The 20532-nt window shown below is 50.6% G+C and overlaps 2 protein-coding genes across 4 annotated transcripts in view; both read right to left on the bottom strand.

Moving 5' to 3' along the window:
• SFXN5 (sideroflexin 5) overlaps positions 1-10701 on the bottom strand; it is a 129664-nt gene extending 118963 nt beyond the window's left edge. For both annotated transcript variants that reach the window (XM_049785084.1, XM_049785086.1), the window contains exon 1: positions 10560-10701. In XM_049785084.1, coding sequence (XP_049641041.1) covers positions 10560-10658 — 99 coding nt within the window. In that variant the 5' untranslated portion in view covers positions 10659-10701. The remainder of the gene's footprint in view (positions 1-10559) is intronic.
• A 3675-nt stretch (positions 10702-14376) lies between these two features.
• RAB11FIP5 (RAB11 family interacting protein 5) overlaps positions 14377-20532 on the bottom strand; it is a 33181-nt gene continuing 27025 nt past the window's right edge. Inside the window, exons 4-6 of one of the 2 annotated variants that reach the window (XM_049785040.1) lie at positions 17511-19445; positions 14895-15084; positions 14377-14750 (exon numbers count right to left, since the gene is read on the bottom strand). In XM_049785040.1, coding sequence (XP_049640997.1) covers positions 14547-14750; positions 14895-15084; positions 17511-19445 — 2329 coding nt within the window. In that variant the 3' untranslated portion in view covers positions 14377-14546. The remainder of the gene's footprint in view (positions 14751-14894; positions 15085-17510; positions 19446-20532) is intronic. The other variant, XM_049785041.1, reaches the window with a different exon arrangement.

The raw sequence follows: 20532 nt of genomic DNA, 5'->3' as shown, positions 1-20532 counted from the left end.
CCATTCTAAAATTCTTTAAACTGGGTATAAAAGTAAGAATGTAAGTTAGGGGCCCGGAGAGATAGCACAGTGGTGTTTGCCTTGCAAGCAGCCGATCCAGGACCAAAGGTGGTTGGTTCGAATCCCAGTGTCCCATATGGTCCCCCGTGCCTGCCAGGAGCTACTTCTGAGCAGACAGCCAGGAGTAACACCTGAGCACCGCCAGGTGTGTGTGGCCCCCCCACCCCCCCAAAAAAAAGAATGTAAGTTGGGCCGAGGTCACCACCTGGGAAAGGAGTGACTCAAGCATGCTTATAATTTAATAAAACTTCATTGCTTTTTATTGTCATCTCCTCTGGTTTTTATGAGACAGATCTTGAGTCTGGAGCCAACATTTAAACCAGGGGCCTTCCAGAGGCAACTTTCCAATAAACACTTGAACATGTAGGAGGACTAAGATCCAAGAAATAGCAATGGCAAAGGTCCTGGGCACTTTGGTGGTGTTGGTAGGGGCAGTATCTTTGTATATCAATCCCATAAACTTGAACACTATTGTAACGCCATCACTAAACTGCAATATAAATATCTATTTTCAAAAATTAGGGGCTAAAGAGATAGTACAGTGATTAGGGCATTTGCCTTCTATGTAACCAGCCCAGGTTTGATTCCTATATGATTCCCTGAACAGAGTCAGTTGTAGTCCTTTAGCAGATACAGGTATGACCCCAAACAAACAAAACTTTATAAATCTGGGGGCAGAGAGATAGCACAGTGGTAGGGCATTTGCCTTGCATGTGGCCGACCTGGGAGGGACCCGGTTTGATACCCAGCATCCCAAAAGGTCCCCCAGCCTGCCGGGGGTGATTTCTGAGCGCAGAGCCAGGAGTAATCCCTGAGCACAGCTGGGTGTGGCCCAGAAACCAATCCATCAATAAATAAATAAGTAAAGTTAAAAATAACTACAAATCAGATGACTGTAAAACAAACACAAAAACACACAAAAGTTAGAGATGTGGACAAAGATCCATCCGCAAAGGTAACTGTGTCCTACTTCAATCAACTTTATGTCACCCCAGGGACACTTGCATGTGGTATAATGTGATATCACATCATAGCTGATACTGTATAATCACTGCATCCTATTTTTTAACATAATTATTCTCAAAAGCTTCAAATAATGGTGGCATCTCACTTCTTTTACCGAAGAAAAAAGGTGAACTTAAATTTGCAGTGATGGTATGGTGAACTATGGAAACTAAGAACTATGAAAACCTGAGTTAGGAATTCCAGGAAAAAGTGGGATGAAATTTAAATGAAGCAATGTGTTAATAGGTGCAAAGACAAGACAAGCCACTGGTTGAGGAAAGAAGTCCAGAAGCCTGGGTTGCAAAGTAAATCAGTGTCTGGTTTCCTTCTTTAGAAGCCATGAAGCTTCGATAGTCCCAGTTATTGATCATTCTGAATCAATTACTTAAACCCACCAATCAGGAGCTGTGTCAGGGCTCTTGTATTGCTACTGCTGCTGCTGTTAAAGTGTTTGGGGGTTCCACTATCCTGCTGTGAGTGCAGGGGGTCACATCCAGCAGTGGTGGTGGTGAGTCACACTTACAGTGATATGGAATAGGACCAGGATCAAACTCATGGATGCCGCTTCATGCATGCCAGGCCAGTGCTTTACCTCTCCTGGTCAGAATTCTGAGCAGCTAAGTTTCTGGCAATCTTGGAAAATTGCCTTCTCTCTGCAGGCATGAAAGAGTGGTTGCTTAATGGGGGTAGTTCTGATACTTGATAGCTTCCGTAGAACCTTTTGAGACATGCTGTGTCTGTAGCTGACTTTGTGTAAGCTGTGTTCCCTGATCACCTCTGAATGGAAGGTTGATTCTTCCTTCTGGCTAATTTTAATTTCCTCAATTGTTTAAGATCTGTGACCTTCCCCCCCCCCCCTAAAGCTCAGCTCATGCCCACCCCCATCTTTGCCCAATCAGCCAGCTAATGGATATTTTTCCCTTCTTTTTCTCTTTATAGAAAGAATGAGTCAGCCACGTGACTCCTTCCCCTTCCTTTCACAACAAAGGTGAGTCAGCTCATTCTCTGCAGGGGCTCCAAGCCAGGCTGCCACAGCAAGCCCCTTTCCTTCCCCACAACCCCATTGGAGAGGTGTCTGGGAGCTGCAGCTCAGGACAAAAGCCCCAGAGAACCCTTGTTTACCAATCCTCCTGGATCTGGAAGAAAACGCTTGCTGGCTCCAGTAGCCCCAAGTCAAAAATACTGAAGCAGCTTAGATTGCTCTGTCCAGACTGAACATGGACTCAATCACCCAGGTTTCCAGAAAGCTGAGAACCACATTGTCAAGGGTTTTAATTCTGCTGGCTTGGAGTGGACTCCAGGCACCAAGATCTGTTTAACACCTGCCCACTGGCCTCAGTGATGGCTCAAAGGGCAGTGACACATGCTTGACATGCCAAAGCCCCAGGGGTCTGGTCCTTGGCACTGCATATTTCCCTGAGCACTGAGCCAGGAGTAGCCCACAACACAACCAAGTGGTTTGGGTTTAGCCTAAAATCAAAAATAAATTAAAAGCACCCCATATGATACTAATATACAGTGAGTGTACATTAGTACAAGGTGTTGGTTCTGTCCATAGCACAAACCAGCCTAAGAACCAAGCTGGAAAATGGTCAGTCTTCGGCTGAAAGGACATGAAAGATGAGAATACGTAACCACTTGCAAGGTACTTTCATTTTAGCATCTCATTTCAGTCAAGCTACGGGAGAAACTTCCCTCTTGACCTAGAAGAGCACATTTTCTTACCCAACAAACCCCCATTATTTCTATTCAGTCCACCTGCTGTGCCACCACAATCTCCCTCTCCACCCTCCATGCTCACACTCACACCCTGAAATATCTCATAGACAGGGCAGGAGAAATAGCATGGAGGTAAGGCATTTGCCTTTCATGCTGAAGGACAGTGGTTCGAATCCCGGCATCCCATATGGTCCCCTGTGCCTGCCAGGAGCAATTTCCGAGCATAGAGCCAGGAATGACCCCTGAGCGCTGCCGGGTGTGACCCCCCCCCCAAAAAAGAAATATCTCATAGACAATGAATACAAGAAAAGTATTTTAAAATTCTAAATAAACAAACCAAATAAGAATAGGGGCCAGAGAGATGATAGTACAACATTTAAAGTGCTTGCCTTGCATGTGGCTGGCCTGTTTGATCCTTGGAGACACATATGGTATCCAGAGTTCTGCCAGGAGTAAGTCCTGAGCACTGTTGGGTGTAATCAAAACCATTTCCCCTACCCATATCCCCAAACCCAAACAAACAAAAAAGATGAGTACAGTGGGCTCTAGCGATATTCTGCGGGTTGGGAGAGAGAGAGACAGATAGACAAACCCCAGTATAAGCTATGAACCAGAAAACTGATCCTCATCAGGACTTAATTCATCAGGCACCTTGATCTTGGATTTCCCACTTCGAAAACTGAGAAATATATTCATGTTATCTGGAAGTCACCCAAACCATGGTGTTTCATTTTAATAGTTCAACTGATGTAACAAATTAAAGGGGCCAGGGAGATGGTACAGCAGGTAAAGAGTCCTTGGTTTGCATGTGACCAACCACTGTACCCCTTATGATCCCCTGAGCACTGCTGGGTATGTCCCTACAACAACAACAAAAATACAATAAAAATAAACTAAGACCCATTGATATTTCATATTAAGAAATATTATTTAAGGTATGTTAATGTCATTATAACTATGTTGAAACCAATCCAAAAAAAAAGTGCACTAGCTCAAGACAAGAAAGAGCACCCCTTTCCCAAAATACTACTGAAGAGAAAGACAGTAAACAAACCAAATTGAAGGACATTCTACAAAATACTGAACCAATATCTTTCAAAACTGTCAGGGTCATCAAAATAGGTCAAGTCATAGGCCAGAGACTAAGGAGACAAAACAACTAAATGTCATATGGGCTCCTGGGACAGAAAACAGATTTACTGGAAAAAGAATAAATTCCAATAGAATTGAATGTAGCTCATTGTAATGTTCCAGTGGTAGTTTCTGGGGGAAGTGTTTGGGAGGCACACCCAGCAATGTTCAAGACTTACTCCTGGATTTGCAAGCAGAAATCACTTCTGGTGGGGTTAAGGGTACCATATGGGGTGTCAGGGACCAAACCATGTCAGCAGTGTGAAAGTAAGTGCCCTAACCACTGTGCTATCTCTTCACCCTTGGATTCTTAGTTTAACACATTTGCGGTTTATATGTTAATAATAACAGGGAAAATGGGGAAAATTATGTAGGAATTCTGTTCTTTTTTTGACTTCTGTAAATCAAGAATTATCTTAAAATGTAAGATACCTTTAATAAAACAATCCCCAAAGTTCTTATTTCATTGATTGGGGGTAAAGGATATATCAATGAATCAAGGTTGGCCTAAATTAGGAACTGTTGAGGCTAAGTGATGGTTGCATACTAGTTTCTTAACAATTATCTCTACTTGTGTAAGTTTGGAAACCTCTTTTAAAAAAAGAAAAAGTTGACAATAGGGGCCGGGCGGTGGCGCTGGAGGTAAGGTGCCTGCCTTACCTGCGCTAGCCTAGGAGACGGACCGCGGTTCGATCCCCCGGCGTCCCATATGGTCCCCCAAGCCAGGAGCGACTTCTGAGCGCATAGCCAGGAGTAACCCCTGAGCGTCACCGGGTGTGGCCCAAAAAAAAAAAAAAAAAAAAAAAAAAAAAAAAAAAAAAAAGTTGACAATAACAAGTATAGGATCTTGCACCAGACTGCATAGGACATTACATCATCTCTGTGTTGCCATTTTTCTCATCCACACAACAGATAACTAGACCTCACAGAGCTTGCTGTGAGAACTAAACACGTTAATCCACAGAAAGATGAATATAATCCTTGAGCAACAGCCATCAATGAGGGCAGAAGGGGGCTACCCTCAGTGATATTAGACCAACTAGACTGGCAGTTAAGTGTGAGGACTCCAGGATATGGTGCTGCTCAAGCCATGAGGTGCCAGGATTACCCATAAACCCCAACTGTACTAAAGGCCCTTGAGGATCCTTGGTGATACTTGGGGACTCCAGGACTACACCAAGAGACCCTTGGGGCCATGTGGTGCCAGAGATCAAAATCTGGGTTGGCTGCATATAAGACATGTGCCTTGATTCCTATACTATTTGCCCAGCACTCTGTCATAATTTTTTTGTTTGCTTGTTTTTGTTTTTGGGTCATACCCAGCAGCGCTATGGGGTTACTGCTAGCTCTACACTCAGAAATCGCTCCTGGAAGGCTCAGGGGATCATATGAGATGCCAGGATTCAAACCACCGTCCTTCTGCATGCAAGGTAAATGCCTTATCTCCATGCTATCTCTCCAGCCCCATCTTCTGGCTTTTTCATTACCATTAATGGAACAAAAATAGTCACAACCAAAGCCCATCAAGGTAAACTATCTTGGCCATTCTCAGATCCACTCACTGCCATTTTACACCCAGAGATCCTCAAAGATGAGAGGAAGAAAGATTCTGAGGAAACTCCAGGGAGGGAAGAACACCTTGGTATAAATCTTGCATGAAAAGCAAAAAAAAAAAAAAGTGGGAGGCAGGGAAACTCGCTGGGATTGAGCTTGTGTATACTGAGTAGGTTCTAGGAATGGATTTTGGATTAAGAATCACTCAGGAGCAGAATGTCTAGCCAGCACAGGGCACTTAATCACGCTGTGGCTACCTACTACTCACCAAGCACCAATGTGAGACTCAAAGAAAGATGTGGGTGGGCCCTGAAGGAGCTTGTCTACCCAAAGTAGATCCCCATATCTCCATAGAGACCCTGTTCCCCCTTCTCAAGTCAGGAGAATACTAGAATGATCTAATGTTTATATGGCTGTAATTTTTCAGGAAGACCTTCCATCACAGTTGTCACTGAGATGGCGGAGGGTCTCAGGCTTGGTTGTGGGGCTCTCACACACTCTGGTTATACTGCTTGACAAAGACTGCACTGGTGGCTGCAGTGCTTGTATATTTTCAGTTGTGGTGCTCACTGGGGACCACACACTTTAGTTGTGGGGCTCACATGCACCTGGTTATAGAGTGTTGGAGACCACATACTGTTGTGGTGCCAGGGATTCCTAACAGCGGTGTCACAGTGATCATACTTGGCATATGTTCAAGCTCCCAACCTCAAGCATGTAAGGCAGGCTCTTTGGACATTCCTGGACCCCTAACTCATCTTTTAATCAAGCTCACCCCCTTAACCGTCCTTTCCACCCCACTTTCTGCTGTAGCCCCCGGGAACCCACTGTGCTTCCTTTAACACTGAGCCTTCAACTGCCACCTCCTTTCCTCCCTCTGTGCCCCTCACAACTCCTGATCATCCCTGGAATGCAGATGAAGCATTACTTTGTCAGGGGAGCCTCCTCTCAATTCAAGTTCAGTTCTTGAATATGCCCCACTATTGCAAAGTACCATATCTCAGGGCACACATCAGTCTGAGAGACTATTTTAATGTCACCCTCCACTATAAGCTCTGAGGTTGCAAGGAACTGCCTTCACTCCCCAATGACTCCAGGGCTGAGAACAGAGTCTGGTGTTGCTGAATATGCTGAGTAACTGGATATTCTGCAGTCACTTCGTCAGGTATTTATGGACAAGACAGAAATTGATTTTCAAGTAGCCACAAATGTGGTTCCATGGAAAGAGGCACTCTCAAGACCTTTGCATCCCAGAACTGCACAAACAAATTTCTAAATATTGACTTATTGGGGAGAGGGGCTGATACTTTAGGCATGGACTCCGTTGCAAAAGTGACTGCTTTGCTAACATGAAATCAAAGTTCCACTCCCAGTGCCACCCCACATGAACTGAGCATGAACCCCATGACTTTGCTATTTGGGACCCCTGAGTGTAAGAGTATGAGCCCTCCAGACACCATAGCCAGGTGTAGGTGAGCACCACAACTAAAGTGTGCCAGCCCAAGTAAGCACCAGCAGCAAGCACATACCACCCCAATACTACAACAAAAAGGAAAAGGAAAGGGAATGAAAGAATCACCATGAACAGGCCAGTATGGGGATCATGCAGAAGTCTTTATTTTAGAAGTGAGAAGTCCTGGCTTACTTTTCAAGCCTGCGTTGAATACATATAAAACATCTTACTTGTTTATCCTTTTTTCCCCTCTCTTCACCTTACTTGTTTATCTTTGTTTCACTTCGCTTGCTTGCTTTTTTTTTTTTTTCCTGGTGGAGGAGAAGTACTTGAGGCACATCCAGTGGTCCTCGGGGTTCTGCATTCAGGGATAACACCTGGCAGGGCTTGAGAAAATCTATATGGAGTGCCAGAGATTGAACCTAGGTTAGCAGTGTACAAGGAAAGTTCCTTATCTACTATACCATCACTATGGTCCACAGCTTGTTTGCATGTTCTCTCTTGAACAACTATTCATTATTCCCTACCTTGCATCTTTCATTTTAAGAGGGCCATACCTGGTGGTACTCAGGGGGATATTCCTGGCTCTGAACTCAGGAATTACTCCTGGTGGGCTCAGGGACCATTTGGGATACCAGGAATTGAACCCACTTTGCCCCCTAACTTGCACACCTTTCTAAATAAATTTCCTTAACCAAAAGGAAAGGAAAGGAAAGGAAAGGAAAGGAAAGGAAAGGAAAGGAAAGGAAAGGAAAGGAAAGGAAAGGAAAGGAAAGGAAAGGAAGAAGGAAGGAAATGACAGAAGGAAAGAAAGAAGTGGGAAAGCTACTGGATTTAAGTAAATATACATGGGATTGAGAGAAAAGGTCACTTGACTAGACCTGTACCCAATCAGACCTGCACTTTCTAACCTTTGCTGGGCAGAAGAAAGCAGACTTGGAAGAACACCAGATGAAAGTGGGAAGACCTGTTTGTAGAGGCTTTGGCAGCAGCCCAGTAGATAAATAATAGGTTTGGGTGGACGCTTCTAGCAGAAGAGGCAAGAGAATTGATGAGCTGCTGAGAAGAGAACATAGGACGTCCTTATAAAGAGACACATAGGACTCATACAGAGGTGTCCTGGATTCTTGAGTCAATCAAGCTGAGCTGACTAGGCTGCAAATACAGCCAAGGAACAGTACAGAAGGAACAGGGTAGGGATTTCTTAACGATTTCTTAACATGGATGAATCACATACAGGGTACTTTATGCAGGTCACTGTACTGGAGGAGGAAAGGAGAAAAAAGAAGCGAACACTCTTTACTCTTGAGAGCAGTGCCAAAAAGATATTGGCAATGATTGTCAGAACAGAGCGGCCTCAACTGTGTACTTATGGCCCCAGCTGTGATCACAGCAAAAAGCTGTCATTTAAAGCGACTTACATTTAAGTTCTCAGTAAGATGTCTTAGGTGATTGAATGTTCCAGAACAGGCAGCATTTAAAAGCCAACTCACAGGGCCTACCTGGAGAGGTAGCTGGATAAGCTGAGTACACATTTTGCTTGCAGGAGTCATCCCGCTGCACTCACTCACCTTCCCAAGATATTCTCCTTAACCCCACCTGGTCCCCAAGCAGGGCCAGGAGCTGCTTCAAGTACTGAACTTTGCTAGTTAGAAGTAGCCCCTGGAGTACTCCCAGCTTCCATCCAATAGACACATTTTAAAAAATCAAATAAACCCACAAGTCTAAATTCAACACATTCTTGTGTGCCGAGACCAACATTGAGAGTAGGATGAACACATGGGAGGGAAGCTCAGCCATCTCTCTCTCTCAGAAGTTATGCACAGAGATGAAATAACCACCAAAGGAAAGTAAAGAGCTAGAGGCAGACAGGAGATAAGCATCCAGCTGATTCTACCAAGGGGGAAAGATGGAAGGAAGCTTTCAGAGAGGACCTGAGCCAGCAAGGAGGATGAACAGAGTGTGTGAAAAGAAATGGCAGGTAGGAGACAACTGATGACAGCACTCAAGACCAAGCACAGCACCTGAGTTTCCCAGGCCTTAGGTGAGTGGCAGAGCAAAGCCACTCTCTCCTGATTCCCATATGCTGAAATGAGTATTTCGTTTCATTCTATCTGTCTTTGGGGGTATAGGCCCATCCATATTGGTGCTGGGGACTACTCCTGGACCCCTTCTCCAGAACTAGCGGTGCTGGGGATCAAATTCTGTAGCATATACTACAGCCTTCTGAGTCATCTCCCAGGTCTGAGATGGTTTGGTTTGGGGTTTGTTTTGTTTTTAAGGAATTGAAGTACGGTTTTAAAAAAAAAATACAAAGAGGACATTTTTCTTGGAAATCTCAGGAGCACAGCTCCTTAATTTTTTCAGTGAGGCTCAGTGCAGCAGTAAGTGGAACCAGTCCCTCTCCCACTGGGGGGTTTAAAAAAAAAAGTAGAGAAAAGGAAAAACAGAAAACACAAAATAACAACAAAAACCATCTCTCAGACCTTTGTACGATTTCTGTCCTTTCCAAAAAATGAATTTCCATGCCTCTCCACTAGATCCCCACCCCCACCTTTTCCCAAAAGTCCGATTGCTCCAAGCAGCCCTGGCTACAGACCCCTCAAGGTGGGAACAGGCCTTCCCAGACTCCCGATCCCTCACCCTCCTGCAAGTCTTGGCTGTGAGTTCGATCCCCGTCCGAGGATTGAGACAGCGATGTTGGGCGAGAGGTCACGGGAGGAAAAAAGATCAGGGTCACCTGCACCCAGGAGGGGTGAGCATGTCCGGCAGAGCCAAGCTCGGGAGATGATGCTCGGTGTGGGAGCCCCCCAAGTGAGGTCACAGCAACTAAAAAGGCGCTGGGGAGGAGGACCCCCCCTCCTGAGAACACAGATCCTGAGAGCGGTCCCAAGGCATGACACAGCGTTTCCTCCGCACCCCGGATCTCCCCACAAATCCTTGCTCCATCCCTGCAGGGAGGGCATCATCAGCTGCTTGACAGGCTGCGTCAGCGGCTTCCTCCTAGCTCGGAGAGAGGGCCGGGGTTGCCCTCCACTCCAATGCACTTAGAACCCATTGCACCCAGGGACCCCGCTTGGAATGGAGGGGCTGGGGGATGATGGACCACGCAGCGGAGCGCGGTTGCTGCAAGATTGCAAGATGCTCCTCCACCAGAAAGGTCAGTCAGTCCCTACTAGCGGGGAAAAGTTAGCGGGGAAGCCTGGGCACGCCAACTTCTTTCTTCTCCAAGCCGGGATTCGAACTTTCAGCCTTGCACAGGCCACAGAGACCCTGCAGAAGCGGCTCCGAGCCGACCCCGACCCCGGAGATCAGCCCGGGATCCCGGACAGCGACCCATCAGTGGCCAATCGCACAGAGCCTGGAGCGGAAGATGCTGGGGGCGGGGTCAAGCGCGGAGTGACAACCTCCGAGACCAATAGAAAGCCGAGATGGCGGTCACGCCCACCTCACTGACCAATAGGAAGAGGGCGGCCGTGGCCCAGGTTCCTAAGGCAGGAGCTGACAGCTCCCCAGTGGCCGGAGGGTCGGGAACCCTGAGACCCAAAGGAGATTTTTTTTTGGGGGGGATGAGTTTGCTGCCCCTTTCCTAGGCAGCCCGCCGACCCTCAAAACATAGCCCCGATCCTCTCCTCACCTGCTGGAAGCGGGGTTTGCCCAGCTGGAAAGGGGGTGCGTCGGTCGAGGCATTGGCGGGACTCGCCGCCGCCGATGCTGGAGTCGCTGTATCCGCCATGGCCACTGACGCCCGCAATTTCCGGCCCTTTTAAAATGTCCCTCCTCGGCCCCCGCCGCAGCTCTCGCTCCCCATTGGTCGCGAGCCACCGCAGCCAAGGCGGAGGCGCAAGGGCTTCTGGGGAATGTAGTTCTCTTTAAGGCGAGAGCGGAGCGTTGAGGCCACTCAAGACTGGTTAGTGTGCCTGCCGCTGGTTCTGTAAATGCGGGCGGACCGGAGGGCAGTGTGTGTGTGTGTGTGTGTGTGTGTGTGTGTGTGTGTGTGTGTGTGTGCGCGCGCGCGCGCGCGCGCGCATGACTGCAAGCCTTGGGACTTCAGGGAGACCCTCCTCTACCAGCCCCCTAAGAGATTTGTGTGTGTGTGTGTGTGTGTGTGTGTGTGTGTGTGTGTGTGTGTGTGTGTGTGTGTGTGTGTGTGCGCGCGCGCGCACCTCCGGGAGACCCTCCTCTACCTCCCCCCTAAGAGATCTGAGTGCTGCAATGGGCGCCTCTCCTTGTAGCTCAAGAGCCAACCCAAGCGGGTCCGACCTGGGATCCCACGGACAAGGATTCCAGGTAGAGCAGGGTTAATTTTTTTTTTTTTTTGTGGTTTTTGGGTCACACCCGGCAGTGCTCAGGGGTTATTCCTGGCTCCAGGCTCAGAAATTGCTCCTGGCAGGCACGGGGGACCATATGGGGCGCCGGGATTCGAACCGATGACCTCCTGCATGAAAGGCAAACGCCTTACCTCCATGCTATCTCTCCGGCCCCAGGGTTAATTTTTCAAAGGTTTTCCGCAAGGAGTTGCACTGCAGAATCTTTATATGCAGTTTCTTCTGTCTGTCGCTCCTCTGTCCCCTGTACCGTGCTCTCCAGTCATTTCAACACATTTCTCGGAACACGCCGGTCCATGGCCATCCTTGACCTTTGAGTGTTCTGTGTCCAGGAGGCTCTTAACTTTTTCTCAACGTCGATGCTACTATCATGTCTTTGCATAAATGTTACTAGAGTTTTTCCATCCCTTGCCCTTCTTCCACAAAATCCACTCTAGGCTTCTTTGGCAGCCCTTGCATTTATATCATGTATGCTTTTTTCTAAGGTTCACAGATCTGCGATTGTAATTTTTTCCTTCAGTGCTAAATCATCAGTGAAATATATAGGAGGGTACAAGCTGACATTCAAGTACACGTGAATGCATCAACAGGGGCTAAAGTGACTTGGCAGCTACCATTTCTTCTGATCACATTAAAGATCCCTCCTGGGTCTAATTCCTGAACAGACAGAGAATTGAGTGAGTGGGATTCTATAGTTTATATCAAGCACCAACTACAAGGCATTAGTTAAGGAGCGGAGACAGGTATTGCTGTGAGAGTATGGCAGTGTGGGACAGTTTACATGTGCAGAAAATAAAACAGCAAAAAGCTCTCTCAATTGTCTAATTTGGTTTGGGAGGGAAGCTGCCAACTTCATCTAAGAATAAGAATATTAAGCTTTGACCCTAACAATCCTCACGTTGGTTTTCCTAATCACTTGCTGAGCTCTAAGAGTTGGCTCACACCTGCCTGTGTCTCTGGACACTGAATGATATATACTAGTTTAAATCTTCCGTTCCTGGTTGAACCACAAGAAATAGATTCATCCTGAGGCTAGAGAGATGCTAGTCTAGCAGAACCTTTTGTAGCTTGTGTTTATATTATTTTCCTATAAGACTAAGTAGCTTGAGATGAAAATCAGGTCTCATCTGACCTGCTCTATGTACAATTACCTTTTACTATCCACCCACTACACCTCATATTCAATAAACGTGGGTGAGAAGATTCCAGGCTCCTGGACAATCCTGTGTTGCTGCCCCTGATGTCAGAACAGGAGCAGGATCAGCCAAGAACCTCTGCTCCCCCCCTCCTCACCTCCAGAAAGTATCCCTCACCCATCATCAAAACAGGAACACGGCAAGGCCACCTGTAGTGTGTCAATGTTTATTCTTCACAAGTGTTCCAACTCTGAAGAACAAGCTCTTTAGAAACCGGAATTACAACTAGGAGAGAAACAGCCAAGCAGAATGGTGCTTGCTCCCTGCCTAACCCATCTGCAATGCAGTTCTCCACCTGTAGTCAAATTGCAAAGATATCCGGCAAAAACTCAGAACACTTGGGCAGACATCCCTGCCCTAGGCATTTTGGAGGCCCATCATCAACACCTGAGTGGAAGCTACAGGTCATGGCTGGAAAGAGCCCAGAAGAGTAACAAACAGGGAGGGGTATGAGCCCCTTGCCAAGAGAGGTACCTATTATAACTAGCAATCCCCCCGAACCACAAATGTGTCCATTAATTATTTTCTTGGTTTTCTCAGGTGGTACTGACAGTACTGAAAGTTCATGGCCAGAACTTTCCCAATGAGGCTCCTGGTAGAGCTTTCTGGGTGACCCCAAAGCCCTTTCATGACAAAAAGGCCACCCTAGAGGAGTTCTCATCTCCTTACTGGGCCAAATGTATCCCTTTTTCAGTACCTCCTCACCCCATAGATTTGGCTAGAACTATTGAAGCTGTCTCCCCACCAGTGCCTAGGGAGACCTGCAGTGCTTTTGCATAAGCAAACCAGTGGCTAGAATTTGCTGGTTAGGACAAATGTGCCCTCTCAAGGTGGCTGCAGCCAAGCCAGGCAGGGCAGTGGGAGAAGGGACAAGCTGTACCAGCAGCTAGTAAATGAATAGAATGAAGCTTTTCCCCAGGTAGAGCAGAGTGAGAACTCCCAATTCCAGAAGGTAGTGTAATCTTGGCCCCCTCCTTCACTGGGTCAGAGGTCAGTGAGGCTGAAGGACAGCAGAGGCTCAGCTGGTGGACCCTCCACTGAAATCAGTCCAGGGCAGAGACTAAATATGGCAGGGCTGCCCTACCACCACCACCACCACATGTTGCTGCCAACTCCATTCCTAGGGCCCCCACAGGTCAGCACCCCCCATGTGCTCAACAAGAAATCAGGGAATAACCCAACATGGGGAGAGGTGTCCATCTTGAGGCTCTGGACCCTGCCCTAAAAAAGGCACATTTGAATTGGTTTCCAAAAAGTTCAAACCCTGCAGCCGCACAGAGTTTTGGCATCTGGACAGGCAACAAGAACAGAAATGAAGTATTGATCCCTAAACATGAGCAACCCAAGGCCTGGAGGGGCCCATATCACAGAGGTGGGTAAGAAGATACCTCACACTCTCATACCTGTCCCATCTCTCCACAGTCATAGATCACAGTCTATCCATGGGAAAGTAAGAGCAGAGGGGCAGGGAGGATGGGAGAGCACCCAGTTCCCAGCACTCACTCTACCCCACCAACAGCAGGGGAAGAGGCAGGGGGCGGAATCCTGAGGCTCCTGGCTCACCACTGTCTCTGACCCTGTGAGTCAAAACAGCAGGTGTTTTGGCTGCCCCTCAGTTACAGGCATAGGGGTTGCAGGGTCCCTGCCACATCCCCAGTAACACTAGGAGCCCCCCAGGGGCTGGAGGGAGATGAAGTGTTCAGTGTGGAAGAAAAGGCTCACCTGCCTTGCTAGGGGGAATCAAGTATGGCCCAGAAACCACATCATGTGGCTGCCCCCATGCTTAGTCTTTGAGGGCCAAATTCCTGGCTCTGATTCTCTAGAGCCCCCCAAAAGTGAAGGGGAATGCAAAAAGGTAAGGAAGACTTCCAGGGCTTCCAGAAGGACACAGATGCCTCCAGCGGAGTCCCAGGGGCCGTTCATTGCCAGCTGCCCCAGTTGAGTTTGAGGTCAGAGAGAAGGGAGAGATGCAGAAGGGGAGATGGCACCTGCCCTCAAGGACCCCCAGGAGAGTTACATAAAGGGATGGGGTGGGGGTTGCGAATCCAGACTTGGGGCTGGGGCCACAACGGCCCTTGTGGGATTGGGGAGTAAGGGAGGCTACTTGGGGGGCTCGGGGGGTATCTGCAGCAGTGTGGGTGAGGTCTCCATGATCCGCACCAGCAGACGGTCAATGTAGCTCTCTAGCTCCTGCACATGCTCGTCCCGCTGGCTCAGCTCCCGCTCCCTTTGGAGGAGCAAACCAATGAGCTCATCATGGGTCAGGTGGTAGTACTTGGCAGACTGGTCCAGCAGCCCAGAGTCCTGAGGCCAGGAGGAAGGAAAGTGAGCATGGTGGCCTCTGATACAGAGGCTCCCCTGTTCCCCATGCAGGTCCCCCACAGCTGCCCATCCCCAGAGCTGGACTCCTGACCTCCCTCCACAGCTCTGTACCTGATGGGGCCTCACCTTGAGCCTCTTGGCATCCACTGCTGAGGCAACTTGGGGGGCTGGGGCTACAGGCTGAATGCTGCCAGATGTGACTGTCCTGAGCCTCTCGAGACCACTACTCAGGGCCGTGCTCAGACTGGAGCGTGACGGTTTCCGGTCAGGGCTGCCTTCCACGGACGCTGCACTGAGGGGCTTCACTGGGTGGGGGCTGCAAGAGACAGACAAGAGATGCAGTAGGGAGGGCTGGGAGGTACCAGGAAAGAATTGGGGCCTCCAGGTCTGCCAGACAGAAGCCGCTGTCTGAGGAAACTTTGGGGCAGGAGGTGCCCATCTAGCACTCACTCCTCTCCAGCTCTCACCCCACTCTGCTCCAGCTGTGAGAATAACTCCCAGCCCACCCCCATGCCTTCAGATAACCCTTGGCAGGGGAGCAAAGGTCATCCCTAGTCTTCTTTTCACCAAACTGTCTTCCCTACTCCCCATATTGTAATCTCTGGGGAATGGGATAACCAACCCTCTTAGTCTCCCCAATTTTCCCAGAGTTGTGGACTTTCCAATGCTAAACTCAGAAGGTGGGTTGTTTGGTCACCCACATTTCTCTGTGAGGAGTGCCAGGGTAGGTGGTTACTTAGCATGAGAAGCCTCCCTGTCCCTTCCCCCCTACACCCCATCATGCCCACCTTTCTTTCCTTCCACCCAGCCTCTCTGAGCCTGTGGCTCTCAATCTGTCCACACCAAGTTCTGAGCCCTCACCACCTCCCTATGGACTGTTACCCTTCAGATTACACTCCTTTTCCCACTCTCTTCCCCCTCACCCCATCTGTTTGACCCTTGAACCCTTCTGCTCATAGGTTTAGGCTTCCTTCCTGCCACCCTCCTCCTTCACTTCCAGCTCAGGCCTCATCCCTGAAGTCTAGACACAAAACAAGTTGCAGGTTGGCACCCCTAGGCTCCTATCCTCTCCTTCGCTCCCTAGTAAAGCAGAACACCAAGAGCCACTCTTGGCTCCAGTAGAAAACCTGGGAACCACCCAATATCCTCTTAACCCTCAATATAAACCAACATCAGGTCCTTCTCCCAACGCTCTGCTCTGGTTGAGCCCTTCCAGCCTGCCTCCATTCTGCTGGGAGGAACCAGTCTCTCCTCCCTTCCTCTCCCTCCCTACAGAGCAGGAAATACAATCTGCTTATGCCCTCTCCTCCACTCCCTTGCATGCCCCTCTGGAAAAAAGCCATTCCTGTACCTTGTGCAGGCAGCAAACTGATCTGTTCCTTCTCATGTCTCCAAGCTGTACAAGGCCACCTTCCCCCAGTCATCCTCCTGATTCTCCAGGCTGACTAGTGACCCTCTGTTAGGGAGCCTTCAGCTCCCTAAGCTTGTGGGCCAGCACTCGAACTGCTAGTAGGATCATCAAACCCACTAACTTGCCCCCTTCTCTCCTCCCCCACCAGGGCCTTCTGAAATTCAAGGCTCACTTTGCAGAGCTTTGGAATCAGCAAGCAAATGGGGCTTAGTCCATATTCCAGGGAGGGGGACCCCAGGGCCCAGATCAACGAAAGGGAATGAGGGTGAATGTCTCAGCCCTTTTTCTCCACAGCAATAGTAATGCCAGAGAAGGGAGGCACTCCCTGAAACATAAAGACACAGGGAAGGAGGTGGGCAGGAATCCTAGGATGCTCCAGGGGTCCTCAAACTTTTTAAACAGGGGGCCAGTTCACTGTCCTTCAGACTGTTGGAGGGCCTGATTATAGTAAAAACAAAAATTATGAACAAATTTCTATGCACAGTGCATATATCTTATTTAGAAGTGAAGAAACAAAACGGGAATAAATACAATATGTGGCCCGTGGGCCATAGTTTGAAGACCTCTGATCCAGGCCCTTCCTGCCCACCTTAAGATTCAGGTTGGCCTCTTCACCCCTACACTATATGGGCTCACTATGCCGTACCTCTCTTCTCAGCTGTCATAGTGAGTATAGAAGACATGCTAGCCAGGGATCCTAGAGCCAGTATGTCTTCTGCCCGTAGCTCATCCTGTCCTGCTCATCTGCTTCCCCACCTTTGCTCCCAGGCCAAGATCAGGTGTCTCTCTTGTAAAGTCACACCTCCATGGCTTCCCATCATCTCCCCAGCCATTTTGGTCCCAAGCCTCCTGCTGATGTGTCACAGGGCACAACCATGCTCTATGTAGTCTTTAGAACACTGGGCTCTATGAGGAAATATGGAGGACAGGAGAGCCCATACATGGGAGCATTCTGGGACTCTTTTAAGTTCGTCCTCTGCCTCTCCAGTACCGTCACTCCATGCAGCAGGGACAGGGCCTGGTGCTCAGGGGTTTCCCTTTCTGGTACACTTGGCCTGAGTTCCCATGCCCCTCCCCTGCCAGCCAGCATCCTCCCCTTACCCCATCCTCACCCCTGGCACTTCCTGAGCATCAACCACCAAACCCCTGGCCTATCAGAGGCCCAGAGGTGGTGGCTCATCTCTCCAAGCCTGGAGGGGACACACCCAGTCCACCCACTGGGGGCGGTGAGAGGCAGGCAAACTCTACAGGCTTCTGCAACCTCAGCTCTTCTCAGGATAGCCCCCAACCCCCAGTCCTCCTTGAGCCAGTTTTCTGGGGTGGCCTCTCACCTGGCAGCAGGCTGGAACTCCTCAGCTGGCCGTGTCTCCAAGGGCAGAAGCACAAGCGGGGAGGCTGGGATAGCTGTAGCGTGGTGCTCCCCATGAGGGGAGGGAGAACCCCCAGTGGGGGTGGCTGGCTCCCCAGGGGGTGGGGAGGAGGAGAAGGAAGTCAGGGGCCAGGCTCCAGGCAGGGGAGAGCAAGGAGGGCTGGACCCCCCATGGCGGTGGCTGGCCCAGGGTGGGAGAGGGGGCGGGGAGAAGGCAGGCTCTGGGGGCATGGGCAGCTCTTCGGGGTCAGAGTGGAAGGAAGACTCCCTGGACCCTGGAGGGGATATGGATGGGAAGCTGGGGGGATCCTGGCTCACCCGAGAAAAGAAGGGGTTGAAGGCATCTTCCTTCAAGGCCCAGCGGTCAGCCTGTTGGGAGCTGCCTGGCTGGAGGCCCCGGCCCTTTCCTGCTGGCCCCAGACTCTCAGCCTGGGGGCCCTCAGGGCCTTCTCCTCCCTTTGGAGTCCCTCTGATCTGCTGACCCGGAGAGGAAAGGGGCACAGGGCCTTCAGGGGAGACTTTGGGCAGAGACCTGCAGGACCCAGACACACGAGGTCCGGCATCCCCCTCAGGTTCTTCCAGGCCAGGTTCTGCGGGCTGGGTCTTGTCCCCCTCATCCTGGGGCCCAGCACACCGCACTGTAGGGGACACATCTTCCCCTGCTGGCTCTGTCCCATGGCTGTAGAGTTCCCCTGACTCCTTGTTGTCCTTGCACTCAAAGGCTGTGAAGAGTCGAGGCGGCTTGGGAGGGGGCGTAGTGGGATGCACACCCTTGTCCGGCCCCCACTCGAGTTGGGGCTCTGACTCCAGCTCCTCCGGTGGGGGGAGTCCCTCACTCCCTTTGGAAGTCACGGGTTCTGGTGATTCTGGCTGGCTGGGGCCAGGTGACTGTTGCTTAGGCTCTTGGAGCAGGGCCAGTGAGGGCGGCTCAGTGGCGGGTGAGATGGAGACCACGTCCCAGGGCCAGGCATCTGTGGCTGCATTGAGCTCAGGGAAGAGCTGGCTGGTGTGCAGGGAGGCGTCCTGGTCGGAGCCCTCGGGGGTGTCATCGGGGCCTGACAGCCTCTCCCACACACTGATCATTTCCGGGGAGCTAAACAGAGAGGTGGCGCTTTCTGCTGGACTCTGCCCTGCTTCCTGAGCTGGGGTTGCTTCGGAGGGCTGCTGTGGTCTTGACGTGGTGGAGGAGGGCAGGTCTGCTGACAAGCCAGGGGCCCCCTCATCGGCTCTACCCGAGGCCTGGCTGTCGAGTCCCAAGTCCAGAGGCACCTGGGATTCCAGCCACACGCTGCTCCCACTGCTTCCTCTGCCCACAGGCTCCCCCTGGGGCTCAGCTGCATCCTCGGTGGGGCCTGGGTGGTGCAGCCCGGTAGCCGCCAGCCCTGCTCCTTCTAGGCCCAGGCCCTCTTGGTGCCCAGCCTCTGCACTCAGCCTTCCGGAGGCAAAGACGTCGAAGTCGAAGGTGTCGGTGTCGTCCCACTCGGGCGGGGCTTTCCCCGGGGAGTCTAGGGGGGCAGGGTTGGCCCTCAAGGCCCTGGGGAGAGAGGGAGCAGGTGAAGGAGAGTTTAGTGCTATGTCAGCTATGAGTTCCTCGAAGAAAGGATTGCTCTGCAGGGAAGTGAGGAACGGATTTGTGGGACCCAAGAATCCAGTTGGAGTAGCTTGGGGGGTGCCTTCGGGGGCGGTGGTGGTGGTGGTGGTGGTGGCAGCGGCAGCAGAGGCAGAGGCGGCAGCAGCAGCAGCAGCAGCAGCTGGGGAGGCAGCTGCAGAAAGGTTAGTGCTTAGCATGGGAGCAGCGGTGGGAGCAGGAGTGGGAAGGGCCGGAGCAGAGGGGGAGCAGGGAAGGTGGTGAGGAGCAGCAGCTGGGTCAGATTCTACCTGAGGAGACACGTCCAGGCTGTGGAGGAAGACAAAACCGTGAGCCTCCTGGTTAATGCGGAGATGAAAAGGCTGACAGCAGACCACCAAGCCCCCTGATGCAGACCGAGCCCAGAACCACAGACCATGCCCCTTATCACCCACCGCCATGAAGTAAGGTGTCTCCCCCATCACCCACACACACACACACAGACAGGGGACAGGAGGAAGAGCCTCTCCTAGGGGTCATCATATTGGGCATCCCCAAGGAGGAAGGAAGAATCAGGACTGGCTCATTTGATCCTCACCATCCCTGGGATACCAAATCTGGAGTTCTGGCACTGCTCTACCCAGCCCCACATATGCAGATCCAGTCAGGGAGTACTTTGTGCCCATCCCCTGCAGGGTGTGAGCAGGCATAGAAAGGGCCTGGATGGAGGGGACAGTTAGCAGGGGAGGCCACACCTGGGCTCAGCTGCTCACAGACCCAACAAGGTCTCGTTCCACCCTGTGTCCCTGCATTTCTAACTTCCTAAGTAGAGGGTTTTCATTCCACTGGCCCCCTGAAGATACAGGAGGCCATGGCTGGGCTACTGTCAGGCGTGGCAAGGTATCCAGCTAAGAGAAACCCGTGCTTCTTGGAGGGTACCATAACTTAGCGAGCAGGACAGCGCTCAGTCAGTCTGTCAGGCATTCCCACGGCTGGCACCACAAGCCAGCCTGGAAAGCAGTCTGGGTAGAAGAAGCAAAGTCTTGGCACTGTCTGGTGATGTCAACAGGGCTTCTGTGGAATTCGGTGAAACCCATTCGGTGAAAGAAGCTTATGCTGTCCCCAAGACACTGCAGAATTTATTTTGGGTTGTGGAAAGGAACCTTCAATGTGGTATTCAGGAGACCCAGGGGGCCCTCAGCTGGTTACTCTCGGCCAACCCTGCTAGCAATTCAAGGTAAAGGCCTGAGGATGTGGTTCTGCTCAAGTCCTGGGATGCCAGAGATTATCTGGTCATGCCGGAGAACTCAGAGCTGCACCTAAGTAATGCTCACAGGATGAGGTAGTGCTCGGCATCAAACCCAGGTCAAATACAAAGCAAGTGCCCTAATCACTGTCCTATCTCCTGGGCTCAAAC

Source organism: Suncus etruscus, chromosome 12 (assembly GCF_024139225.1).
Source record: "Suncus etruscus isolate mSunEtr1 chromosome 12, mSunEtr1.pri.cur, whole genome shotgun sequence".
Lineage (NCBI taxonomy): Eukaryota > Metazoa > Chordata > Mammalia > Eulipotyphla > Soricidae > Suncus > Suncus etruscus.
Note: the sequence above shows the minus strand (reverse complement) of the source record. Positions and strands in the feature narration are given on the sequence as shown.